This window comes from Pleurodeles waltl, chromosome 9 (assembly GCF_031143425.1).
Source record: "Pleurodeles waltl isolate 20211129_DDA chromosome 9, aPleWal1.hap1.20221129, whole genome shotgun sequence".
Lineage (NCBI taxonomy): Eukaryota > Metazoa > Chordata > Amphibia > Caudata > Salamandridae > Pleurodeles > Pleurodeles waltl.
Genome location: NC_090448.1, coordinates 1,085,334,642 through 1,085,357,061, shown reverse-complemented (window position 1 = coordinate 1,085,357,061; position 22,420 = coordinate 1,085,334,642). Strand labels below are relative to the sequence as shown.

At 47.5% G+C, this 22,420-nt stretch overlaps 1 protein-coding gene across 1 annotated transcript in view; it reads right to left on the bottom strand.

The window, feature by feature from the left end:
• The window catches only part of TYRO3 (TYRO3 protein tyrosine kinase), a 364,403-nt gene extending 344,326 nt beyond the window's left edge, over window positions 1-20,077 (bottom strand). Inside the window, exon 1 of the mRNA XM_069208762.1 lies at window positions 19,311-20,077. Within this exon, the coding sequence (XP_069064863.1) occupies window positions 19,311-19,362 (52 nt within the window). The 5' untranslated portion in view covers window positions 19,363-20,077. The remainder of the gene's footprint in view (window positions 1-19,310) is intronic.
• Window positions 20,078-22,420: the final 2,343 nt, after the last annotated feature.

The following is a 22,420-nucleotide window of genomic DNA, read 5'->3' as shown; positions in this document are numbered from 1 at the left end:
TATTGGGTTGAAATGCTACCCTGGGTGACTGCCAGTGATTATACTTGTTGCAAGCATTCGTCCTATCACGTTTTGTGTGTTTGTATAAACTGGAATGCAATTGGTCCCTGGACCTCTTACAGCAACCGACAATGAACTACTGCGTGTACATCACCTCTCCAATGTAAAGAAGATAATACGGTCAACTAACTTTCTATCTCAAAATTTAGAATATGGCAATATAAGCAATATTCCAACTAGCAGATCTCTTCACCATCTTGAATTCAGTGGTTCATTTTTCAACACGAAGGTGGAAGGTTTGCCTTTGCAAGGATGAACGCACCCGTAGCCTTATGTACCAGACACCCCCTGCAAAATATGAAAGTATTTGACCCCTTGGGTTAATAAAGGATTGTCTGGGTGAAAAATATTTTTAGCAGGGAAGGCAATCGACAACGGCTTTTACTGTGCTCATATGTGTAGTCAGTTAAGCTGTCATTTCGACAAAGAACTTAAGCTTGCGTGCCTTCCAAGCAGTACTAGAATGAATTGCCACATTTTTGTTCAAGTAACTGAGGCAAGCCACTTGGCAACTGTCTCCTGCCGGCAGCAGACTAGCATTCCAGCGTGTGAAAACAAAAGTGCAATGGTTCTGGTGTTGGGGATTTGCGGGTCCAACCACGGGTGCCTGCAGGGGCGCGAGGACAGGCCTCCGGGCAACCCCGAGCGCGTGCCCGTTTTACGCAGCGTTAAAATGAGCTCAAAGCGCGGGCCGCGGAGAGAATCCTGCTGAATGTGAGAGAATGAAGTTAGTGCACAGAGTGTGTGGGGGGAGAGGAGAACTGGATTGCTGAGCGGAAGCGAGGAGGAGGAAACCTACAGATGGCGGAATCCTGGCAGAACGGCGAGATCCCGACGCATGGGGTGCTGACTGCAGGCATCTCTCGAGCCCGCCGCCAAACGTGGTACAGAAGCAAAACGCGTTTTAACAAACACATCGATTTTTGTGAAAGTGAACTTGAGATACAGGGTGCAGGCCCAGCAATCAGATTGTCGCGGAACTGAGGAATACAGGCGTCTAGCGAATGTATACACTTAGTGCACCCAGTGATGCAAGCAGTACATTAAAAAAGTATGAGTGCTTTAAATGGGCCGGTACTGTCCGGTACGCAGTACCGGCACTTTTTTATTTTTAGAGGGAGAGTACCTGCACTTCTCAAGAAAAACGTAATGCTTTTAATTGGAGAGTATCGGCACTTCTCAGAAATAAGCAGGTACTGTGGGCCAGAGTACTTGCACTTCTATTTTTCCCATTTCAAGCACCGATGGTGACTGTGATGCTGTGTGCAGTGGGAAAGTGGTCAACGTCGTGGCTTAAAAAAAAAAACATATTTTCTGTGATTTTTTGGGGTCTTTTGCCATCAGGTATCTGCATATATAATAATGTATAGCTTAAATGAAAATTAAATCCAAGTTATGTTAATCAGTGGGAAACGCACTATCAACCATTATGAAACCTCTATTCGCTAATGCACGGCTCCAGAAAGCCACAGAAATGAATCCTGGTTGGTGCAGTGGACAACAGTGATTCTGTAGGTTTAGTGCTACAAGGTCCCAGTCTGAGACAGAAAGCACTGTGAACATGTATGTCATTATTTTAAACTTGCATTACACACAGTATAAGATACACTGCTTTAAAATGCACAAAAATGTTTAAGATAAAAAAGTGCCTTCAAAATATACATTTTAGTAATACCCAGACTGTACATAGTACAACTTTTTTTATAACTGTTTGTTAAAGGCACGCATTTCACATCTTACCTGGTAGCTTCCTTATAATACCTCTCAAAAAGAATAAGGGGGTCATTATGACCTAGGTGGGTTGGGTTAATACAGCAGGCTGGCGCTACTTTCCTTCATAGTATGACATTGGCGGTTTGGCAGTCAAACCGCCAATGTATCACACCGACTGCCACAGCGGTAATGGCCGCTGGGTTGGAGACATCAATCTCCAGCCAGGTGGCCGTCACTTGCCCGCCTGCGGGATTATGACCCCGCCTACCGCCATGGTTTTCGTGGCTTCCTCACCGCCACGAAAACCATGGCGGTAGGCACTATCAGTGACAGGGGATGCCTTCCCTGTCAATGATAGGGGACTTCCCCACCCTCTCCCCCCCCACAGGTTCCCTCTCACCACCCTTCCTCTCCAGACTGCCCCCTTCATACACATCCGTCCCTTCACACATGCACACACACACACACACACACCCATTCCCACATTCTTCCATGCATGCATACACATCCATTCACACACACATCCACACACACTTACATACATACAGACACGCATTCACACAACTCAACATACACGCACTCACACCCCCAAAAATGCACACACATTCAGCATGCACCACACACCCGCATACACGCACAGACATACACACACCCCCACACACACAACACCCCCACCCACCTCCCCTGTCGGAGCACCCACTTACCTGTGTCCAGGGCATCCCCCGGCAGGAGACGGGATGGGGCGCTGCTGCCAGCAGCAGCATCCGCCAGCAGAAGACCGCCAGGCCATATTAATTCTCATAATACGGCTGGCGGCGGTCTAATGGTGTGGCGCTGCTGCTGGCAGCAGCGCCACCTTACCACCAGCCGCCGGCATGACCACAGCTGGATTTCCACCATCCTTCTGGCAGAAATCCGGCTGTGCTCATATTATGGTGGAAGGCTGGTAGCCGCGGCAACGGTCCCTTGGCGGCCGTCGTCGCGGCAGTAGGCGGTTTTTACCGCCAATGTTATAATGAGGGCCTAAATGTCTGTCATTAGGAAGCTTTAAGTGATTCCATCAATTAAAGCCAATACAGCTTCGAAGCACCCTTTACATTTGCAGACTGATGTGCTGCGCACATTTACATTTCTTTGAGAGAAGTAGGCACCCTGGCAAGCAGGCTTGTTCAGCTGTCTGCCCCTCACTCTGGTTCACAGCACAGGAGATTCCTGGCCTTACATTTCAGCAGAAGCATGTCAGCTCTTAGAATGAACCGTCTCGAGACAGTTGTCTTTTCTCTCAAAATAGGAGAGCTGTTTTTCTAAAATTAAAAAAAGTATGGGCACATCGTGTCCCCAGGGCCCTTCCAATTTGACCTTAGAATGCACCCCGAGTCAAGAGAGGATGCAACATAAATGTGCAGTTCCTCTATGTCTTAACAACCGCTACTCTGTCGTAACAGATGTTTTACACAGATCACTTCTATCCTGTATGCGTGGTGTGGGAATGCACATACGTCTGATCCGACTGGCCCAATGGACTAATGCATCCTCTGCAGGGTCTGTGTTTGTCCTCATGGTCTCAAGTAGAAATCCGGACAAGTCCACTCAATCCTTCATCCTTAGGCTGTTGATAACATGGGTATACCACATAGTTGCATAACAATAAACATCTGTTATTCAGCACCCTGCTACTGCAGGCAGGTCGCTCCCCGCTCCGCCTTTCTGTGCTCCATCCCGTTTTTTCACCGCTCCTTCAGCCAGTTTCCCGCCTCTGCGTCCCCTCCCCCCTCCTCCTCACCGCTCCTTTAGCCAGTTTCCTGCCGCTGCGTCCCCTGCGGCCCCTCCCCCCTCCTTCTCACCGCTCCTTTAGCCAGTTTCCCGCCGCTGCGTCCCCTGCGACCCCTGCCCCTCCCCCTCACCGCTCCTTTAGCCAGTCTCCCGCTGCTGCGGCCCCTGCGGCCCCTCCCCCCTCCTTCTCACCGCTCCTTTAGCCAGTTTCCTGCCACTGCATCCCCTGCGGCCCCTCCCCCCAGCCCTCCCATTAGACAGGCCCTCCCGCCTCCCAGCTACCATACCCACCCTCCCCTCCTCTTATGCCAGCTGCGGTGCGGACGCGACGCTGGCGTGCTGAAGGCGTGCCAAAGGCAAGCCCGTCTGCGCCTGTCCGCGCCTGGACCACGCCCAGCGCCACCCCACCTGGTCCGCAAGACCCCTGCACCTCCAGACGCCGCTACACGGCCGACCAACTCAACGCCCTCAACCCCGGTCGCATCACAGCATGCTCCCAGCCCTCACCAAGGAACACCCAGGGACCCTTCGCATGCCGCACCTGCAGATTCACCTGCAACAGAACAACAAAACCAACAAAGACCGAAACTAACCACCTCCACTGCATACTCCTCAACACCCGCTCTGCATGCAAGCACGCCATCGAGCTCTGGGACCTGCTCGACTCCACCGCCCCAGACGTAGCCTTCCTTACCGAAACCTGGTGGAACGACTCCTCGGCGCCCGACATCGCAATAGCCATCCCGGACGTCTACAAGATCATCCGTAGGGACCGCAAAAACGGAATCGGAGGAGGCATAGACATCGCCCACAAATCCTCCCTAAAGGTCGACACCCACACTGACGACTCCCTCAAGACCGCCGAACACCTACACTTCCGCATCTACACCGACCCCAACACCACTCTCAGAGGAACGCTCATCTACAGACCCCCCAGACCACGAGCACCATTCAGCGAATCCCTCGCCGACCTCACCAGCACCCACGCACTCACCTCAACGGATTACATCCTCCTCAGGGACCTAAATTTCCACCTGGAGAACAACGACGACACCAACTCCACTACCCTGATCGACAACCTCACCAACCACGGCCTCAGACAACTCGTCAACACACCAACCCACATCGCCGGCCACACACTTGATCCCATCTTCTCCTCAAGCGCCCACGTCACCTTCAACCATACCACCGTACTCCACTGGACCGACCACCACTGCATCCACTTCACCTACAAGAAACCTACCGAGCATCACCGCACCCAACAACCACCCCGCCGATGCTGGAGCAAAGTTACGGAAGCCCAGCTTACCAACGCCCCCTCGCCCAGAACCCACCCCCCAACTCCACCGACCCAGACACCGCCGCCAACAACCTCACCCTGTGGATCAACGACTGCGCCAACACTCTTGCGCCACTCAAAAAACCCACCGACAACCAAGCCAGAAGAAAAGGCGCCTGGTTCACCGACGAGCTCCTAAATTCCAAACGCGACTGTCGGAAGCTAAAAAAGGAATGGCTCCTCAAACGCACACCTGGCAGCCTCACAGCCCACAAGGACGCCACCCGCAAGCACCACCAACTCATCAGACAAGCCAAACGATCCCACTTCAAGGACCGCCTGGACAACAACACACACAACAGCAAAGAGCTCTTCAGCATTGTGAAAGAACTCTCCAACCCCAGCGCCAACATCAACGACATCCCTCCATCCCAAGAACTCTGCAACGCACTGTCCACCTTCTACCACCGGAAGATCACCGACATCCACGACAGCTTTGACGCCACTCCCACGCCAGACCCCACCCCCGAACACTCCACCTGTGCAAACCACCTGACCTCCTGGACCAACGTGAACGACAGAGACACGCAAGATCATGAACTCCATCCACTCAGGATCTCGGTCAGACCCCTGCCCTGACCATGTATACAACAAAGCCGACTCCACCATCGCCCCCCAACTACGGAAGGTCATCAACATCTCCTTCGAAACAGCGACATTCCCTGAAAAATGGGAACACGCCGAAATCCGCGCCCTCCTCAAGAAGCCCAAAGCAGACCCCAACGACCTCAAGAACTTCCGACCCATCTCCCTGCTCCCTTTCCCAGCAAAGGTGATTGAAAAAAACGTCAACAAACAACTAACCAGCCACCTCGAAGACAACGGCATCCTAGACCCCTCCCAGTCCGGCTTCAGACGAAACCACAGCACCAAAACCGCCCTTCTCGCCGCCACATACGACATCAGACACCAAATGGACAACGGCGAAACATCAGCCCTAATCCTCCTGGACCTATCTGCCGCCTTCGACACAGTCTGCCACCGCACCCTGAAATCACGCCTCCACAAAATCGGAATTCAAGGTAAAGCCCTCGAATGGATCGTCTCATTCCTCTCCGGCAGGACCCAGAGAGTCCGCCTCCCCCCTTTCGCTCCGAAGCCCCCGACATCATCTGCGGCGTCCCCCAAGGCTCATCCCTCAGCCCAACGCTGTTCAACATCTACATGGCCCCCCTCGCTCAAGTGGCCCGACAACACAACCTCAACATCCTCACCTACGCCGACGACACCCAGCTCATCCTCTCACTCACCAAAGTCCCCCCCACCGCCAAAACCAACCTCCACGAGGGAATGAAATCCATCGCCGATTGGATGAGAAACAACCGTCTGAAACTGAACTCAGACAAGACGGAGGTCCTCATCATTGGACCCACCCCTTCCACCTGGGACGACTCCTGGTGGCCCACCGCACTAGGAACCCCGCCGACACCGTCCGACCACGCTCGCAACTTGGGCTTCATCCTCGACTCCTCCCTCACCTTGTCTAAACAGGTCAACGCAGTTTCCTCCTCCTGCTACAACACACTCCGCATGCTCCACAAAATCTACAAGTGGATCCCGACAGAAACAAGAAGAACAGTGACACAGGCCCTCGTCAGCAGCAGGCTGGACTACGGCAACGCACTCTATACAGGCATCCCAGCAAAAGACCTACTACGCCTCCAACGTACCCAAAATGCCTCCGCCCGACTGATCCTCAACGTACCCCGCTACAGACACATCTCCCACCACCTGAGAAACCTTCACTGGCTCCCCATGGACAAAAGGATCACTTTCAAGCTTCTTACCCACGCTCACAAAGCGCTCCACGACACCGGACCAGCCCACCTAAACAACAGACTCAGCTTCTACACCCCCACCCGTCAGCTCCGCTCCACTAACCTCGCCCTCGCCGTCATCCCCCGCATCCGAAGAAAGACCTCCGGCGGCAGATCCTTCTCATACCTCCCCTCCAAAACCTGGAACACCCTCCCCACCAATCTGCGACAGACTCAAGACCTACTCACCTTCAGAAGACTCCTCAAGACCTGGCTCTTCGACCAGTAGCACCAGCTCTTCCCCCCACACCCCCCCCAGCGCCTTGAAACCCTCACGGGTGCGTAGCGCCCTTTATAAATTCAATGATTGATTGATTGATTGAGCACCAATACGCCTCAAGTGATAATCACGCCTTTTCCAATACACAGTATGTTATGTTACAGCCCTCTCTAATGGAGTGGTCTTTCTCAGTTTCTTCACCTGTGATCCCCTGTGGAGTGGTTGAAAGTGGTGGAGTGTTGACCCACATTCAATAATCAGTCTTGCGTTGGGGGTGAGGGAAAGAAAACAAGACTGTGCACTCCACGTGCATGTGAACTGATGTAGCACAAACACTTGTACACACCCACAGAGCACCTAACATAGGCAAGAGCCTTGCTTTACCATTAAGGGTCATTTAAAGGGGCAGAATATGGTGGGGGTGATTCCTACCCACTGTTTGGTGATGTAGTCGTTTTACAAGAGGTGAGTTTTCAGATCCTTCCTGACTTCTAGGAAGGTTGTGGCAGCTCTGATGTTGACAAGAATGGTTGTCCAGATCCCAGAAGCATAGATGGAGAAAGGTGGTCCTCAGGGTCTTTTTTTTTGCAGTTTTTTGTCTCTAGTCCAGAGATGTCCTAGCCTAGTAAGACAGTACCCTCTTAAGGATAGTTGTTTTCCTCGTCCAGGCGTGCAGGGTGCAATAATTTAGGAGAGAAGTCCCAGTGAAGCCCATTACTTTCTAAAGGGTAAGCAGTCTGGTGATGTACATACGGCAGGTGGAGCTGGCCCCATGTTCAGTTAAATTCAGACCATGCGGCCCTTAATAGCACAGTTGTAGTTCTTCAAACGAAGCAAAGCTTGATAACTGGTCAGTTCTGCAGATATTACATATTCTTTGCTTGATAAGAATTCTCTTCCTATCTTTTGTTTTCTTAGCCCGACACATCTTTCATTCTTCGGTGGAACAGCAGGTACTGAGTGTCACACTTGTTTGTAGCATAACTTTTGAAGACCAGTGCCTACTTAACTACTGTATTCACCAAACAGCATGTTACTGCAAGAGTCATCTCTCTCCGATGTGTAGTATTGGCGCCAGGAACCATTTTATGCAAAGCAATTTCCATGTGGTATCGCTCAAAACAAGGCTAACACTCACCAATTGCCGCCAACTGAGGGCTTCAATTGAAACAAGACTCATTAGCACTCCAAGTGCATTCTGGTTATTGTGGTCCATCTTTACCTGCAGCTCTCAAAATGAAGTGAAGCTACTGGTTCTTCCAATATTTCATTTTCTTATCTTGATCACTATTAATTTTCTTCCAATCTTTCATTTTCTTAGCCCCAGACACGTTTCGACCTTCCTGAGCTCTTCAGTGGAGCATAGCAGTTACTGAGTGCCAGACTTGTTTGCAGCATAGCACCTGCAGGCACTCAGCGCCTAGTGTGCTCCAATGAACAGCTTATAAAGAGAAACAGGCGTGATCACAACAATAAGTGCATTGACTCCTTAGAATATTGCTGTGGTCGGTGGAAAGATCATATGTCAACTTGAAAAGGTGTAGGGGTCTGGAACAAAAATACAAGAATGTTGTTAACAGGACTTCACTGCTGAAAAAATCTCGACTCGACTGGGTTTTCCATTTTACAATCACATATAGCAAAGTTGCAGTGATTCCGTTCCAAACGTCTCTCTGAAAGATCCATGCTACAAACTGGCAATCAGCCTGCCAACCCCCGATCAAAGTCTGCCCCACAAACATGTTTATTTTAAATATCAGGCTGCTGGAAATTATATTTTTTGGGAGAGAACATTTTGCATAAACCCGCATGTTCCTACATAGTAAATCTCCCTACTAGGAAACCTATGCATCCTTTTACTATTCTAAACACGCTTTCTCACACTTCCTTTCACCCTTCCAGGGAATATTTCACATTTTCTTCCTTATTCCAATCATATTTCCTTCATTTCTCCAACCCTTGTTTCTTTCCACCCAACTTTTGTCTTTCATCTTTCTTTTGCTTTGCTTTCTCTCTTATGCTCTTTTTTATGTGGGTCATTTTTCTGCAATTCCCCTATTGTCATCACTTCATCATTTCTGGTTTTGTTTTCTTTACTGTGCATGTAAGCCTACTTCCCATACCCCTCCGTCATTGTGCTCTCTTGCAATATTGCTTATGAGCACTCTGTCTGCAGGCCTGCATACAGAAAATGTCCATTAACTAATTAACGCTTAGTGGCACAAAGTTCGCCGGCCTATGGTGCACAGTGGCAGCCCCGCTTTAGCAACTTAAGTGGGGGCTTCAGTGCGCCACTGGATGCAGTGATGTGCAGTAGAATGTCAGTGAACAGACGCAAACACCCCGAGCCTGAGGGCAGTTCCAAGAGACCACCCACTGATTAACTCTCTGAGCATCGAGGACCGGAAGGACAGCCTTACATGGACAAGAGAGAGAGGAAACGTATCTCCTCTACAAAGGCTCCTCCAATCAGAACCTCAAATCACACTCCTGTTAGCTTTCTGGGTCCAACTGACATCATGTATCAATGGGACGTAAAGCCAAACCACACCCAAATCTAAGGTGGTCCATTTGTCAGCTCTGCACATGAATGTGAAACTCCTCTCAGCTCAAGATTGCAACCTGGCATTTTTTTTAACCAGCCTGACTAGCTTGTAGGGGCGAGCGCAAAGTGCTCCGTCCCCTGCTGTAATCTCTCTTTGGACTTCTAACCACACCGATGTCACGTCAGTCACTTTAACTGGTTCGTGGGCTTGCCTTTTAAAATTCGCTTGCTTTCATTAGTGAAAGGCATGCATTCATCATGCCTTTTCTGGTGTTTAGCACTCCTCGAGCGCACCGACCAACTACTGAAAACATACGGGGCTCGATGTTTTCCATCTGGTTTCTGGACTACTTTTTCTCTTTATTTCGCAGTGCGATCTCGCTGGGCAGTAGTCTAGCGCTTTGCATGACATTGATCCTTTTACATATGTATTTGCACTTTTGCCGGTTACATGGATAATTACTGATAGATGTCACTGCAAGCAAACTTTTATTTCCCTTTGTGTGTCTGCTTTGCGCTGATGGCGGCCGTCGGCTCGCTTATGTGAAACTTTTACTTTTCAGTTTATGTGGCAAGAAAAGTCAAGTTAGTTATGTGAAACTGTTTTACTTTAAATTTTCAATGTGTGTGGCAAGAAAAGTTCGGTTAGGAGCTTAAAATGCTAAAAGCTCTAACTCGAACAAACGCAAGACCAATTGCATTGCAAATGCTTGTTTTGTGTTCCAACCAGTACAAAAATAAGGAAAATCACCTAAAGTTTGTATTTTCTTCTTATGAGTACATACTATAAATCAGGCTTTTCCTTACTGGTCCAGCAGCAAGTAAGTATCTCCCCTCTGTGTAGCTCAGCCTATTAAATTAGATGCATTTGCTTGCTTAAAAAACACATACACACATGCGTGCACAAACACACATATATATTAAAAAAAACTTTTGAAAAATTGTATTTTCAGAACTCTTAATAAAAAAATATGTAAAGCAAATTTTCAATGATAAATCATGATGCATTGGAGACACTTATTCCTAAATTTAATATGTTGGTAATCCGAGCATTAGAGCTATGGCTGTTATGTATTCACATGGTGAGGCTTATTATTTTTTTCTTCTTAATAGTGCGACCGATGTGCTGAGGTCCTCACAGGTAATCATTCAAAAGGTATCCACTTAAGTTATCTCTTATGATGTGGTCACTATTACATCATGGATAATATTTGTTAGTAGCCCAGGATGACTTTTATTGAACATAAGTAGCTCTTATTACAGATTTGGTTGGAGACTCCTGCTTTAAACAGTAAACATAAGACAAAATGACTTTAAAATGTATTCTACAGCTGGCTTAATGATCACAGACTGATACTTAAAGTAAACAAAGCCAGAAAGCCCATGTTAAAAATGAATACTAATAATGTTCTACAAAGCTCTATAGCAGTGTCAAGTCAGCGTCTTTGCTGTTTCTTAAAACATGAACAAATGTCCTGCATTCTTCTCTGGGAAAGGTGACAACCCAAGTTGCCACATGTCATTTTTAAGTCTGGCTGAAGACAGATTTAGCGCTTGAGACCACAGCATGTCCTGTACACTAGACTAAGGCAGGGGTGTGGAATTGAATACAATATCTACTTGTCCATGGGACAGGTTGCTTCATAAATCTACTTGTCCTGTAACAAAATCTATTTGTCCATTTGGTGCCATGCAGTGCGGTAACAAATTATGGCAGCAATCGCATTTATAAGGGCTCTGTATAACAGCTCTGATAATAGCCTTACTGATTATGCCAGGACTCATACTATAGTAGGGTCTGAATACTAGCAAATCCCTTATTCTGCCACCTTTCCACAGATGTACCATACTAAGGTTGTAGGCAGGAGTAAGCAATAGTCCCAGGTTTTGAATGCCCTTTTTAGACTCTGTAAACCTACGAACTTGCATGTTTTATGTTTTTTTTACCAGCTCTTCTCTAATTGTTTTCCATACCGAGAAAGCTTGGAAATGTATTCCTGGCAGTTGGGGGAAAAGTATTTTTTTGTCTTATTTATCAAGCAGTGCAACATTTTATGTCAAACCAGAGTACCACTTCATACATTGACTAATCATGGTAATCCACATTCACATGATTCATAACACTGGTGTGAATACGTGATATATGAAAAGCCTGCGCTTTTCTCTTGCAGTTGTCTGACAGAGCCAACCCATTACCTCCTCTCTGCCAGTTCTTCCAAATATTCTTAAACCACTTATTTGCACCCACTCCTTTTGTATACAGATTCTCATGGCTTTTAACCTTACACATTTTATTACGACACCGAGCCGCAGTTGGAATAGCTCCAGACTTCCAATTCGCTAGAATGAGTGATTTTGCAGCTATGAAGCGAAGCTGGTTTTGCTCTTTGGAGCGATCTTTCCACCCTGATGGAATGCCAAGGAGGGCTCTGAGTGGGTCAGGAATGATTTCTTGCTTCATCTGTTTTCCAAGTTCTTTAAAAATATTGTTCCAGAATGCAAACAATCTGGGACAAATAAATATCGTATGCCACCAATCCTATGCTTCCATCCTGCATCTAAAACATATCGCTTCAGCGCCACCACACATCTTGATTTTTTCTGGTGTATAATATATCATCTATTTAGGATAAAATGACATTCTCTTAAAATTAGCTGCACAAAAGGCTTTCTTGCTATACCGATTATAGTAATACCACTGCGCTAATTTATTTAGCAGCCTGTGGTAGACACTACTTTACTTATATGGTCAGATAATATGTGCAGGCCTGAATTCTGGAGCGGAACCCAATACCAATTTCCAACTCCTGATAGAGGGGAGATAAAAAAAGGCCTGCCAAATTTTGACAGTTGGGGAAAAAAGTAATTGGAGGGAAAGTGAACTTGTAAGTGCTCAACAGGTTTTTGCATAAACAAATCTAGACATACATATTTGCTTGAGCTAAAACGTAGTTCGCAAATATTTTCTATATAGTGCCATTTCCTACCCCACTTCTGTAAATTCTTGGTAATTCATGATTCGTAAATCTGCACTAATGCAAGTGCATATACCATGGGTGCACTTTTGTGACTTAAGAATTGAGCCCCTAGTTAATTCTGGTTTTAACCAAGACCTTCTATTTTTATTACAATTCTGTCTCTGTCTCTCTGTTTATTGGCTGGCTTCACTATAAGTGACAGCATTGTGCTGTTTCACAGGGAGCATATCGGCACACAAAGCAGTTTTCTTCCAGGAACTACTGTGGCAATGTGTGCTTTTTTGAGACTGAAAAATAATTTAGCTTTTTCCAACGTCCAATAGTGGGGACCCAGCATCTCCAACAACAATTAAGTTTTACCAAAACCATGTCAAAGCAAGACACACTTTGACAAAACCAAACAAAAAAAATAACTGACTACCAATGTTGAAACTAATGATTTTGACAATGCTTGTTTATTTTCATGTTTCCCATAATCTTGTTGAAATTGCTTACACTGATTTTTCCATTTTGGATATTTTTTTTTTTTTAAGAAATACTAGCCTGCATCAAAAATTTTACTAAATCAAGCTTCACAGAATTGGTACCTAAACTTTCACAGCAGTTAAAACGTTTTTGTTTCTCATTGCATTTTGTAATGAATGTTTTGATTTTGAATCCTCAATATTGCTTTCAAGCTTTTGCAAATATTTGCATCTAATCAGAGAGCATTCTGGAAGCATTATGTGTAGGCTATTATTTAACTTTGCAAACATGTGTACACATTTTTATATTGGAACTACTATCAGTAGTACTGTCCAAGCTTACAACATTTCCTTAGCACACGCTCACCCTAATAACAAAGGCTTTGCATTAATGAACCATAAATACAAGTTCGAACAGCATTAACATACGGACCCAGGTGTTATCTTTACTGTAGACAATGCCCTTCCCCAATCCATAATGTGGTACGCCAAACTGGCAGTTTGTTCTGCAGGGGCCTGGCCCTACTTGTCTCATGGACACAAAAATTAAAAAACTTGTTGTTCTTGACCCCAAACAATATGTCCTGGTCATTGGGCTATAGCAATACCACACCCTGCTAAATAATGCACCCTGGGGATGGCTGTTTATTGGATGCCATAAATAATGCCAATTAAAGGTATTCCTGTATTAATGGGGTATAACCGGTGGATATTGGTGCTTAGGACACCCAAATCTGCATGCCCTGTGATATGTTTTTGGGCTTTCTCCAAGTAAATATCATTTACCTGTGAAAACTGTGCAGGGTCAGAAAACTGCAACCTTCTCAAAATTATGTCACCCATGTAAACAGGGATTTGCACAGGTTCCACAATTTAGCACTGCTTTAATGTGCATGTCCAGAAAGTGCCTGCGGCTGCCGTCAGGCCACTGGCAACAGCACACATTTTACTTTGCATTCTGGTACTTGTAATTCTGCATTCCTAACAGATACAAAAAATACAAGTAAAATACCAGCACTGGAATACCTACACACACCTTAAATTGGACAAATTAACGCCTATGTTCTGCACTAGTTTTATAAGGCTATTGAAATCCAAGATGGGGGGGAGCTGGTGATGTTCCCTTAGTAAACGTGATATGTAGGATTCGCCCTACTTAAATGGGGAATTCAGGTATGCCTGCATCCGCTCATCAAACCCCTGGTGGCAGAAGCATCACCACTACACGAAGAAGTAACTGGAGTTAATTGACTACATTGCCAATCTTTGTCTATCATCTTCATTCTCTCTCTCTAATATATATACACAGGTCTTCTGCTCTCTGAACCTGAGTAATTTCTACTAAAATGTATGTGTCAAGCTAAAGCATAGTGTGTGGTGAGTGCAAAGCAATGTAATCCTATTACACCCGTTTTTTTCTTTCTTTAAAGAACAGCACCGCTCGCGCTCTCTGCCGGCGTCCACCTCAAGGCCTGGGCGTGATCTGCAAGGCACGCCACTTGAGTAAACTCAACTACCTTGCTTCTAGACTCCAGGCGCTCGAGGACACCCGGCGTCCTAGAAGCACCCCGTGGGCAGGCTAGAAACACAAAAGACGCACAGGTCTGCTCTGTAACTTAACTGAGACTAGCAAGGCATTTCTTTTACGCTTCGGTTCTGCATACCCCTTTTAGTTGCATCTTTGTGGGTTTATTGTCTTTCAGTTACCTATATTAAAAGTCAATTTTCTTTGTAATGTTTGTGTTTGATTTAATGAATTGCGTGACGCCCTCCAACGCCTTCTGGTGTCGAGTGCACTTTCACAAATAAGTGATTGATCATTAAATAAAATAATCGTCAGTCTTGTTAGAACCCCAGACGAAAAAATAAATAAAAAAATAGCTGGAAAGGATGCACACACTCAGACAGAAATTTTAGGAATGTGAGGACTGTTGTGCTCATTAACTCCTCCCTGACCTGAATCATTCCCCAGCATCTACCAATTTCCTGACAATGAGAAATCTATGCGCATAATCAGACTTAAAAGCAGCTCAGTCGGTTATGTGTACTTAATGCTAAATGTTTAAGAAATGATTGTATGCAAAGACATGCTGCCAGTAGCTCATTCCAGTCCAAGCAGAACCATGAACAGCTCAAGAGAGCACAGAATGCACCGAGACAGATCGAAAGTGAACACTTGGATTACAAAAAGCACACGAGAGTTGTATTACTACACTTTGGCATCAGATTTTCGGACACAAAAATGAGAAACCATATGTTGGACAGAAAACATGCTCTTTTGAATAAAAACTAATCATGCACTTTCAAGGGTAGGAAGAAAAGGTGGCTTGTTAGGAGAGTAATGGGCGGTGTAAAGTTGAGCATACTCGAGTAATGAACCACTGGAGTTTTTGACAAGGGGTGGAGCTATCTTGTAGACACATGAAACTGAAAGGGGCATACGAGGCAAACTGTGCTGCAATCTTTGAGACACTTCCTGGTAAGCCATTGGAACTAAAAGGTTAGTTGAACTGAGATGGATCAAGCAGGACTCTACCAAAACCAACCACGGTAGAGTCATAGCTGCCCAGCTGCCCCTTGTCCTGCATCACACCTTCAGAGAGTCCTGAATTTTAGCCTGGAGCAAGCAGCATTCTGGGATTTGTTCTTCATTTTTAGGTCTCGTCTACTAGACAGCACGAGTTGTCTGCAGTGTGATGTATTGCTAGCTTAAAGGCGGCCTTAGAGCCCGCCCATTGCTTGCCATTGGTTCACTTTATTGTCACTTTCCTTCCTGTTCTTCTGTTTGTCCCTCCCCTGGAATAGGGATTACTCTGTCCTTATACCAATCGCTTTATCAGGAGCTACATGTTTCTCTTTGTTTAAGCACTTTGATACAAAAATGCATGTGTTTTCAAGCTGACTCCCTAGTGTGCTCCTCCTCCTCTCTCCACACTGCTCTCTTTCCTCTGCGCATTACACGCTCACCCCTGTGTGTGTCCCCCACCTGTGCTGCTTTCTCGTCTATGTGCTTATCCTTCCAAGATCCAAGATGCTCTCTCTCTCTCTCCCGCTTGCTTTTCTCCTCTGCCCTCCAAGTTGCTCTTGCCTAATTTCTTCCACCGTGCCCTCCATGTTGCTTCCCCCACCTGCACCCAGTGCTTAATTTGTAAATAAAAAAGTGCTGGTGCCCAAAGCCCTCCTCTTAAACATGCGGCTGCTGTAATTAAATGTGTGAACACGGAATACTGAGGCGGCGTAATCCTGAAGCCATCTCAGGCCTCTTCAATCCATATAAAGCCACTCCCTACCCCTCCAGCTCACTCTTGCAGCTTTCTAATTTCTCCATTTATAACACTTTTTCCTTTTTCCCTTCCTCCGTCTTTCCTATATGTGTCTTTTGCCCGCAGCAAATGCTTGAGGCAGAAGAATAAGCCCCGTCCCACACAAATAAGTGCCGGTGCTCAGCACCGGAAAAAACATGCACAAATTAAGCACTGCCTGCGCCTCTTGTTGCTTCTGGCTACCCTGTGCTGCTTCTGCAATCCCGTCTGTGTTGCTTCCACCCCACCAACATTGCTACTGTGTTGTTTACACACCACCCACCTGTATTGCTTTCCCAGCCTGCATTCACGTAATTTTGTACACGTGCACCTGCAAAATGAGGCAATGGGCGTGTTTTTCTCCTTACAAGGTGTATTGCATCCAGTCCATTTTTTTTTCCTAACGACCTGGATTTATAGCCCCCTTCATCCCAGTGTAAAGTCAAGAGTACACCAGCCAAAATTGTGAGAAAATACCAGGACTAGTATCTTCTGAAAAACTTGCGACCTGTGGAACCCTACAGGCAGGCCTGGCCATCAAGCCAACAGCAGTTTGCGTTCCCACATTGCTCAGCCCACGTGTACAGTGTGATAAAGCAGTGCTCTGTGGTCATATGAACAGGGCCGGCTGAAAGTGGCATACATGGCAGGGCCTCACTCTGCAGCTAAGCAGGTGTGATGATGCTCAGCGCTTCCTCCATGCCTGCTTAGAGGGATGTGTGATGTGCTGCTGTCCCCTCCCTCCAGTCCCATGCCTGCTCTGGACGGCCTTGATGCGGTAGCCGTACCCGGTCTTCATACCCGCTTTGAGGATATAGCGCCCTGTCCGCAGCCTGCTCCTGGAGTGAGCCTATGCTGCTGTGGCCTACCTTCATGCCTGCTCTGATGATGCCATGTGTGATGCTATTGGGCCCTATTTCCATGCCTGCTCTGGATTAATGCTGCTGTACTGTCACCACTGGTCTGATGCCATGTGTGATGCTATTGGGCCCCGTCTGCAGGCCTGCTCTGGTATTGGGCTACTGCTGCTGCTTTACCCCGCCTCCGAACCCGCGCTGGAGATGTGTCTGGTGCTGTTTTGCCCTAGTTGCTCCCATTATTATTATTATTGTCTTAGGGGGGCAATCTACTGTCTGGTAGCCATCCTTCTTACATGCACTGTTCTTTTATTTCAGCAGGATTTCGCATTCACTCTTATTCTCACATAATTAATGGAGTGAATCTTGTGAAAAAAGAAAATAGGTACAACGATTCGCTTCTTTATTCCCTTTCTTTTTCCTGTGTGCTTGCATGACTGGGTTTCTTCAGTGGTCTTACCACAACATGCGTTTTTTGCTATACGCTTTGCGTCCCAGACTCATTTTATTTGGATGCTCTTGCTATACACTATATGTCGACCAACATGTCCTATATTTGGTTAATCATTAGAGTAATGGCACTTTTACTGCGTGTATGTTTTTCTAGTTTATGCACGATGTGGTGTCACTTATTAACATTCAAAATTGTTTTGAACAATTTTATGGATCTCCACAGGATCGTGGACACTTATTGGCTATTAAACACCATGGTTTTATAATACATTTGGTTTAAGATGTGCCCTTTTGTAATATTACATAAGCAATAATGATATCAATTAATTTCAATATATGTTATTTGCAGTCTTGATAAAGTCCAGAGGACAAAACACGTGTCGGCAGCTATACTGTTGTGAACTTCATGGCACTGACTATCTATGGAATAAAATATCGCTTTTGCTTTCCTTTGACATATTATGACTCATGTTACTTTTACAGTGTGCTCTGGTACAAAGTGCCCTATTTCCATGCCTGCTCCGGTGATGGTCTAATGCTACTATTGCACCTGGCCTACATGCCTGCTCTGGGGATGCAGGTGATGCTGTTGGGCATTGTTTGCATGCTTGATCTGAGGGCGTGTGGGATACTGTGGTGCCCTGTCTGTGTGCCTGCTCCGGGGATGGGACTGCTGCTGCACCCAGCGTTCATGCCTGCTCTAGGGATGGAACTGCTCCTGCACCTGGCGTTCATGCTTGCTCCGGGTATGGGACTGCTGCTTCACCCGGCTTCTACGTCTGCTCTGGGGATGTGTGTGATGCTGTTGGGCCTTGTTTGCATGCTTGATCTGAGGGCGTGTGGAATACTGTGGTGCCCTGTCTGCGTGCCTGCTCCGGGGTGGGACTGCTGCTGCACCCAGCGTTCGTGCCTGCTCTAGGGATGGAATTGCTCCTGCACCTGGCGTTCATGCCTGCTCCGGGTATGGGACTGCTGCTTCACCCGGCTTCCACGCCTGCTCTGGGGATGTGTGTGATGCTGTTGGGCTTTGTTTGCATGCTTGATCTGAGGGTATGTGGGATGCTGTGGTGCTCTGTCTGCTTGCCTGCTCCTGGGATGGGGCTGCTGCTGTACCTGCCGTCTGTGCCTGCTCTGAGGATGTGGGTGATGATGTTGGGTCTTACTTGCATGCTTGATCTGAGGGTGTGTGGGATGCTGGTTGGCCCTGTCTGTGTGCCTGCTCAGAGGAAGGGGCTGCTGCTGTACCCGCCGTCTATGCCTGCTCCAGAGATGGGAGTGCTGCTTCACCCAGCTTCCATGCCTGCTTTGTGGATGTGTGTGGTGCTGTTTGGCTTCGTTACCATGCTTGATCTGAGGGCATGTGGCCCGGTCTGCATGCCTGTTCCGGGAATGGGACTGCTGCTGCACCCGGCGTTCATGCCTGCTCTGGGGCTGTGGGGGATGCTGTTGGGCCTTGTTTTCATGCCCCCTCTAGGGAAGGGCTTTACCATGCTGCTATAACCTGCCTCGACGCCTGCTCTGTATGGGGATGCTGCTTCCACGCCTGGTGTGGGAGAGCTGTTTATACTGCTAGGAGGTGGCGCTGCCCGTCTCTACAGCTGCTGGGAGGTGGCATTCCTTGCTGCGTGGAGGTGAAGGGGGGCTCCACCACTGCCTGCCCCTCTGCTCCGAGGGAAGTGCCTTCAGCCCCAGGGGCACGCTGGGACCAAGGGGAGGGTCTCCTGAAGCCGGACAGACACAAGAAGCGACCCAGTAAGTTTCCCCGGACGCGGCGCCGGCTGAGACTTACCTGCCGTCTCCAGGAGCAGCAGCAGGATGAGGCCGGCCGGGGGGGCGCCCATGCTGCCGCCTCAGCGGACACCATTCATCGCTCCTCGCCGCCGCCGTCCCTCACACGTCCATCGCGTTCAGGTTTCACAATCCTCCAAAGAAACAATCCCGGCGTAAGGGGAGGAGGAGGAGGAGGATGTGCGACCCCTCCCTGGCGGGCCAAGTAAAGTGCTGCGGGCGGCACTCCCCGGGCAACTGCTGCGGGCTCGGGTCCTGCTGCGGGCTCGGGTCGTGCCCTAGGTTCGGCGGGCTGGGGTCCGGCCCCCGGCTGCAGTGCAGCTTCTGGCCTCTTCTGCCGGCTCAGCCCCGGGCAGCTGCTGGCTCTGCCTCTCTGCTGGGCGGCTGCTGGTTCAGAAGTGTCTGCTGGTGGGCTCGGGCGGTGTGCGGGCTCTGGCTGTGCTGCTGGTGCCTCGTCCCTTGCCTGGGTACCAGCTGGCTTCGCTTCTTTACCGGGCTGTCGCCACACTGGCTGCCGGTCCCTGAGCAGTTGCTGCTGAGGTTCTTCCTTGGGCTGCTGCTGGCTGTAACTGTGGCTTGTTGTGATTTGCTTTCCTCCGGTCCACTGGTGCCTGGGCAGCGGCGACCTCTGCCCTTCCCTCTCTGGCACACACTGCCAGTGCCTCACGAGGACAGCGCTGGGGGTGCGGAGGTGTTCTCGGGGAGAGGTGTGCGTGCACTTGTCTTAGCTTTCAAACCCTCTCCGGCGCCTTCCCTTTTCTAGCAGTCAACAGCAGCCAGCACGCAGACCGTAGGGGGGAGAGGTAATAACAGTGGAGAGTGCGCCCTCTGCTGGGCTGCTGCGGACAAACACACTGTTAGTTAATACAGCTTTGTGCTGAAACTGCCCCTGCATTTTATCAGCATAAGCACTTTTGTCATCGTCAGCAATGAAGCTCTCCACAGACATTCTCTATAAGACAGACAACCACCTACCCTATCATGACACGATGTAGAGAACTATAGCCGAGTTCCTGTCAGGACAGGCGGATACGTTGTGACTGCCCCATTCACTTGACCATCATTTCATAAAAACACGATTGAGAGCTAGGGAACATATGTACGAACACATTTTCTCATAGGCACAAGTTGTCAGTCAGTCTAAAACACGTTTATTTAGGTCTTAGCCTTTAAAACACTTCTAAAACATTTCATCACCTAAAAACTGCAGTGTGCACCTTTAAAAACGGTACCATACAATAAAACAAAAAACATGACATACAAAATCCTTGTTACATAAAATAATTTTACTCCCTCAACCTGGTAAATAAACCATATTATTATCTTTTAAAGATGTACCAACGGAAATTAAAAATCGACCCATAGCACATGTCACACCTAAGATTCTCATGTTCATCAGTAGGTCAATTGCGTGTCCCCTATCTCTAATGCTAGATTAAAAAAAATAGGCTTTGCACTTCACCCATTGGGGTAAAAACCACAAACAATCTACCAGGATATGAAGAGAGTTCATGTTTACATTAATACCACATTGGCAGATTTTCCTTTTGTCTTGCAGAACTTCCTTATTCCCCGATATTTAAAATTCAGTTTATTCCACACCGAAACCTTAATATACTTTGGCGCATTCTAATATTCGGAATCTTTTCCAAAAAGGGAAAAATGTCATCGTTCTACAAGGAATTAAGTAAATGTGAGACAGGTACAAAGGATCCTCTTCCCTTGAGACCTGTTTTAATAATCTTAAAACCTGCCTCGCCTACTCCCACCTCACCAATACCCTTTTGTTACCTGTAATTTTAATGTCTTGGTGCAAGTCTGAATTCCATTCGAGGCTTGCACTGACTAAAAGGTGCAGGGCGGTGCGTGCAGGAAGGGAGGGGGGAGAAGAATTAAATAAAAAACAATAATAAAAAAAAACCACTTACCTGCGCTCCTGCCCCGCGCCGCTCCTCTGCCTCCTCCCGTCTCGCTACACGCAGGCATAGGCTCCCAGCCTGCCCTGCGCCCAATCCTGACGCTGCTCAAAGCAGCATGATGATTAGCTGGGAGCCCCCAGCCAGGGCGCTCCTAAGCACACTGGGAGCCTGTGCAGGTTCTCTCCAGCCCAGCAACTGTGTTGCTGGGCTTTAGAGAGCCCTGTGCACATGTGTGTTTGGCCGGCCCTAGAAGGCCGGCCAGACACACATGCGTTCAGAGGGGGAGTGCTGTGCACTCCTCCTCTTTGTTCGTCACTCCTGTGCCCCCCCCAAAAAAAAACATATTACATTTTCATTGTAGTCAGATTCCTGTCTGATTAAAAATCACTAAAGGGTCCACATATAAAAGACAACTGACATGTCTGCCGTTCATTTTAGGACTAAAAGCATTTGGCAGGCTTAAAACCCTGGGAAGATCATCCAGAAACAGGGAAAACAGTGTTGGGACCAACAGGCACCCTTGTTTAAGGCCATTTCTTAAATTGATTTTCCTCGCAAGTGAACCTCCTCTATCCAGCTCCACTTGGGCCCAGATGTCCCTGTGGGGTTTCTGCAGATTTAAAAGCAGGTTTTTTGGGATCCCATATCCCCGTAATACCTTCCGTAGCAATACATAATCAACTGAATTAAAGGCTGAGCTAAAATTAACAAAACAACAATAAAGTGCCCCACCCTGCTTTAAGGATTTCTTTACAATGGCCCAAAAACTAAAACAGTGATCAATCGTCGAGTGACTCTCCTTGAAACCACCCTGTTCCTGGAGTATAATAGAGTTTACATCAACCCATGTCCAACAAGTTAATTTGCCTATAGTTTCCCGGGAGGGTATAATCACCTTTTTTATGGATTGGTTTAATCACTGCTCCCTTCCAACTGTACGGAAATCTTCCTGTTGCCAGGATTTCCTGGAAGCGGGTGTAGAACAACCTGGACCACCATACAATATTAGTTTTTACTACCACTGGCAGCACATTACCTGGGCCAGCAGCCCTTATAAGCTTTATCCTCTCAATAGTTTCCTTGATTATTGGCTCAGAGAGTCCTATCTTTGTTTCCTTATCAATACTAAAAATAGCAGGTCTCCGTTCTGTTGGGACACAATGATTATAGGCCTTCTCTAGAAATTTTACCC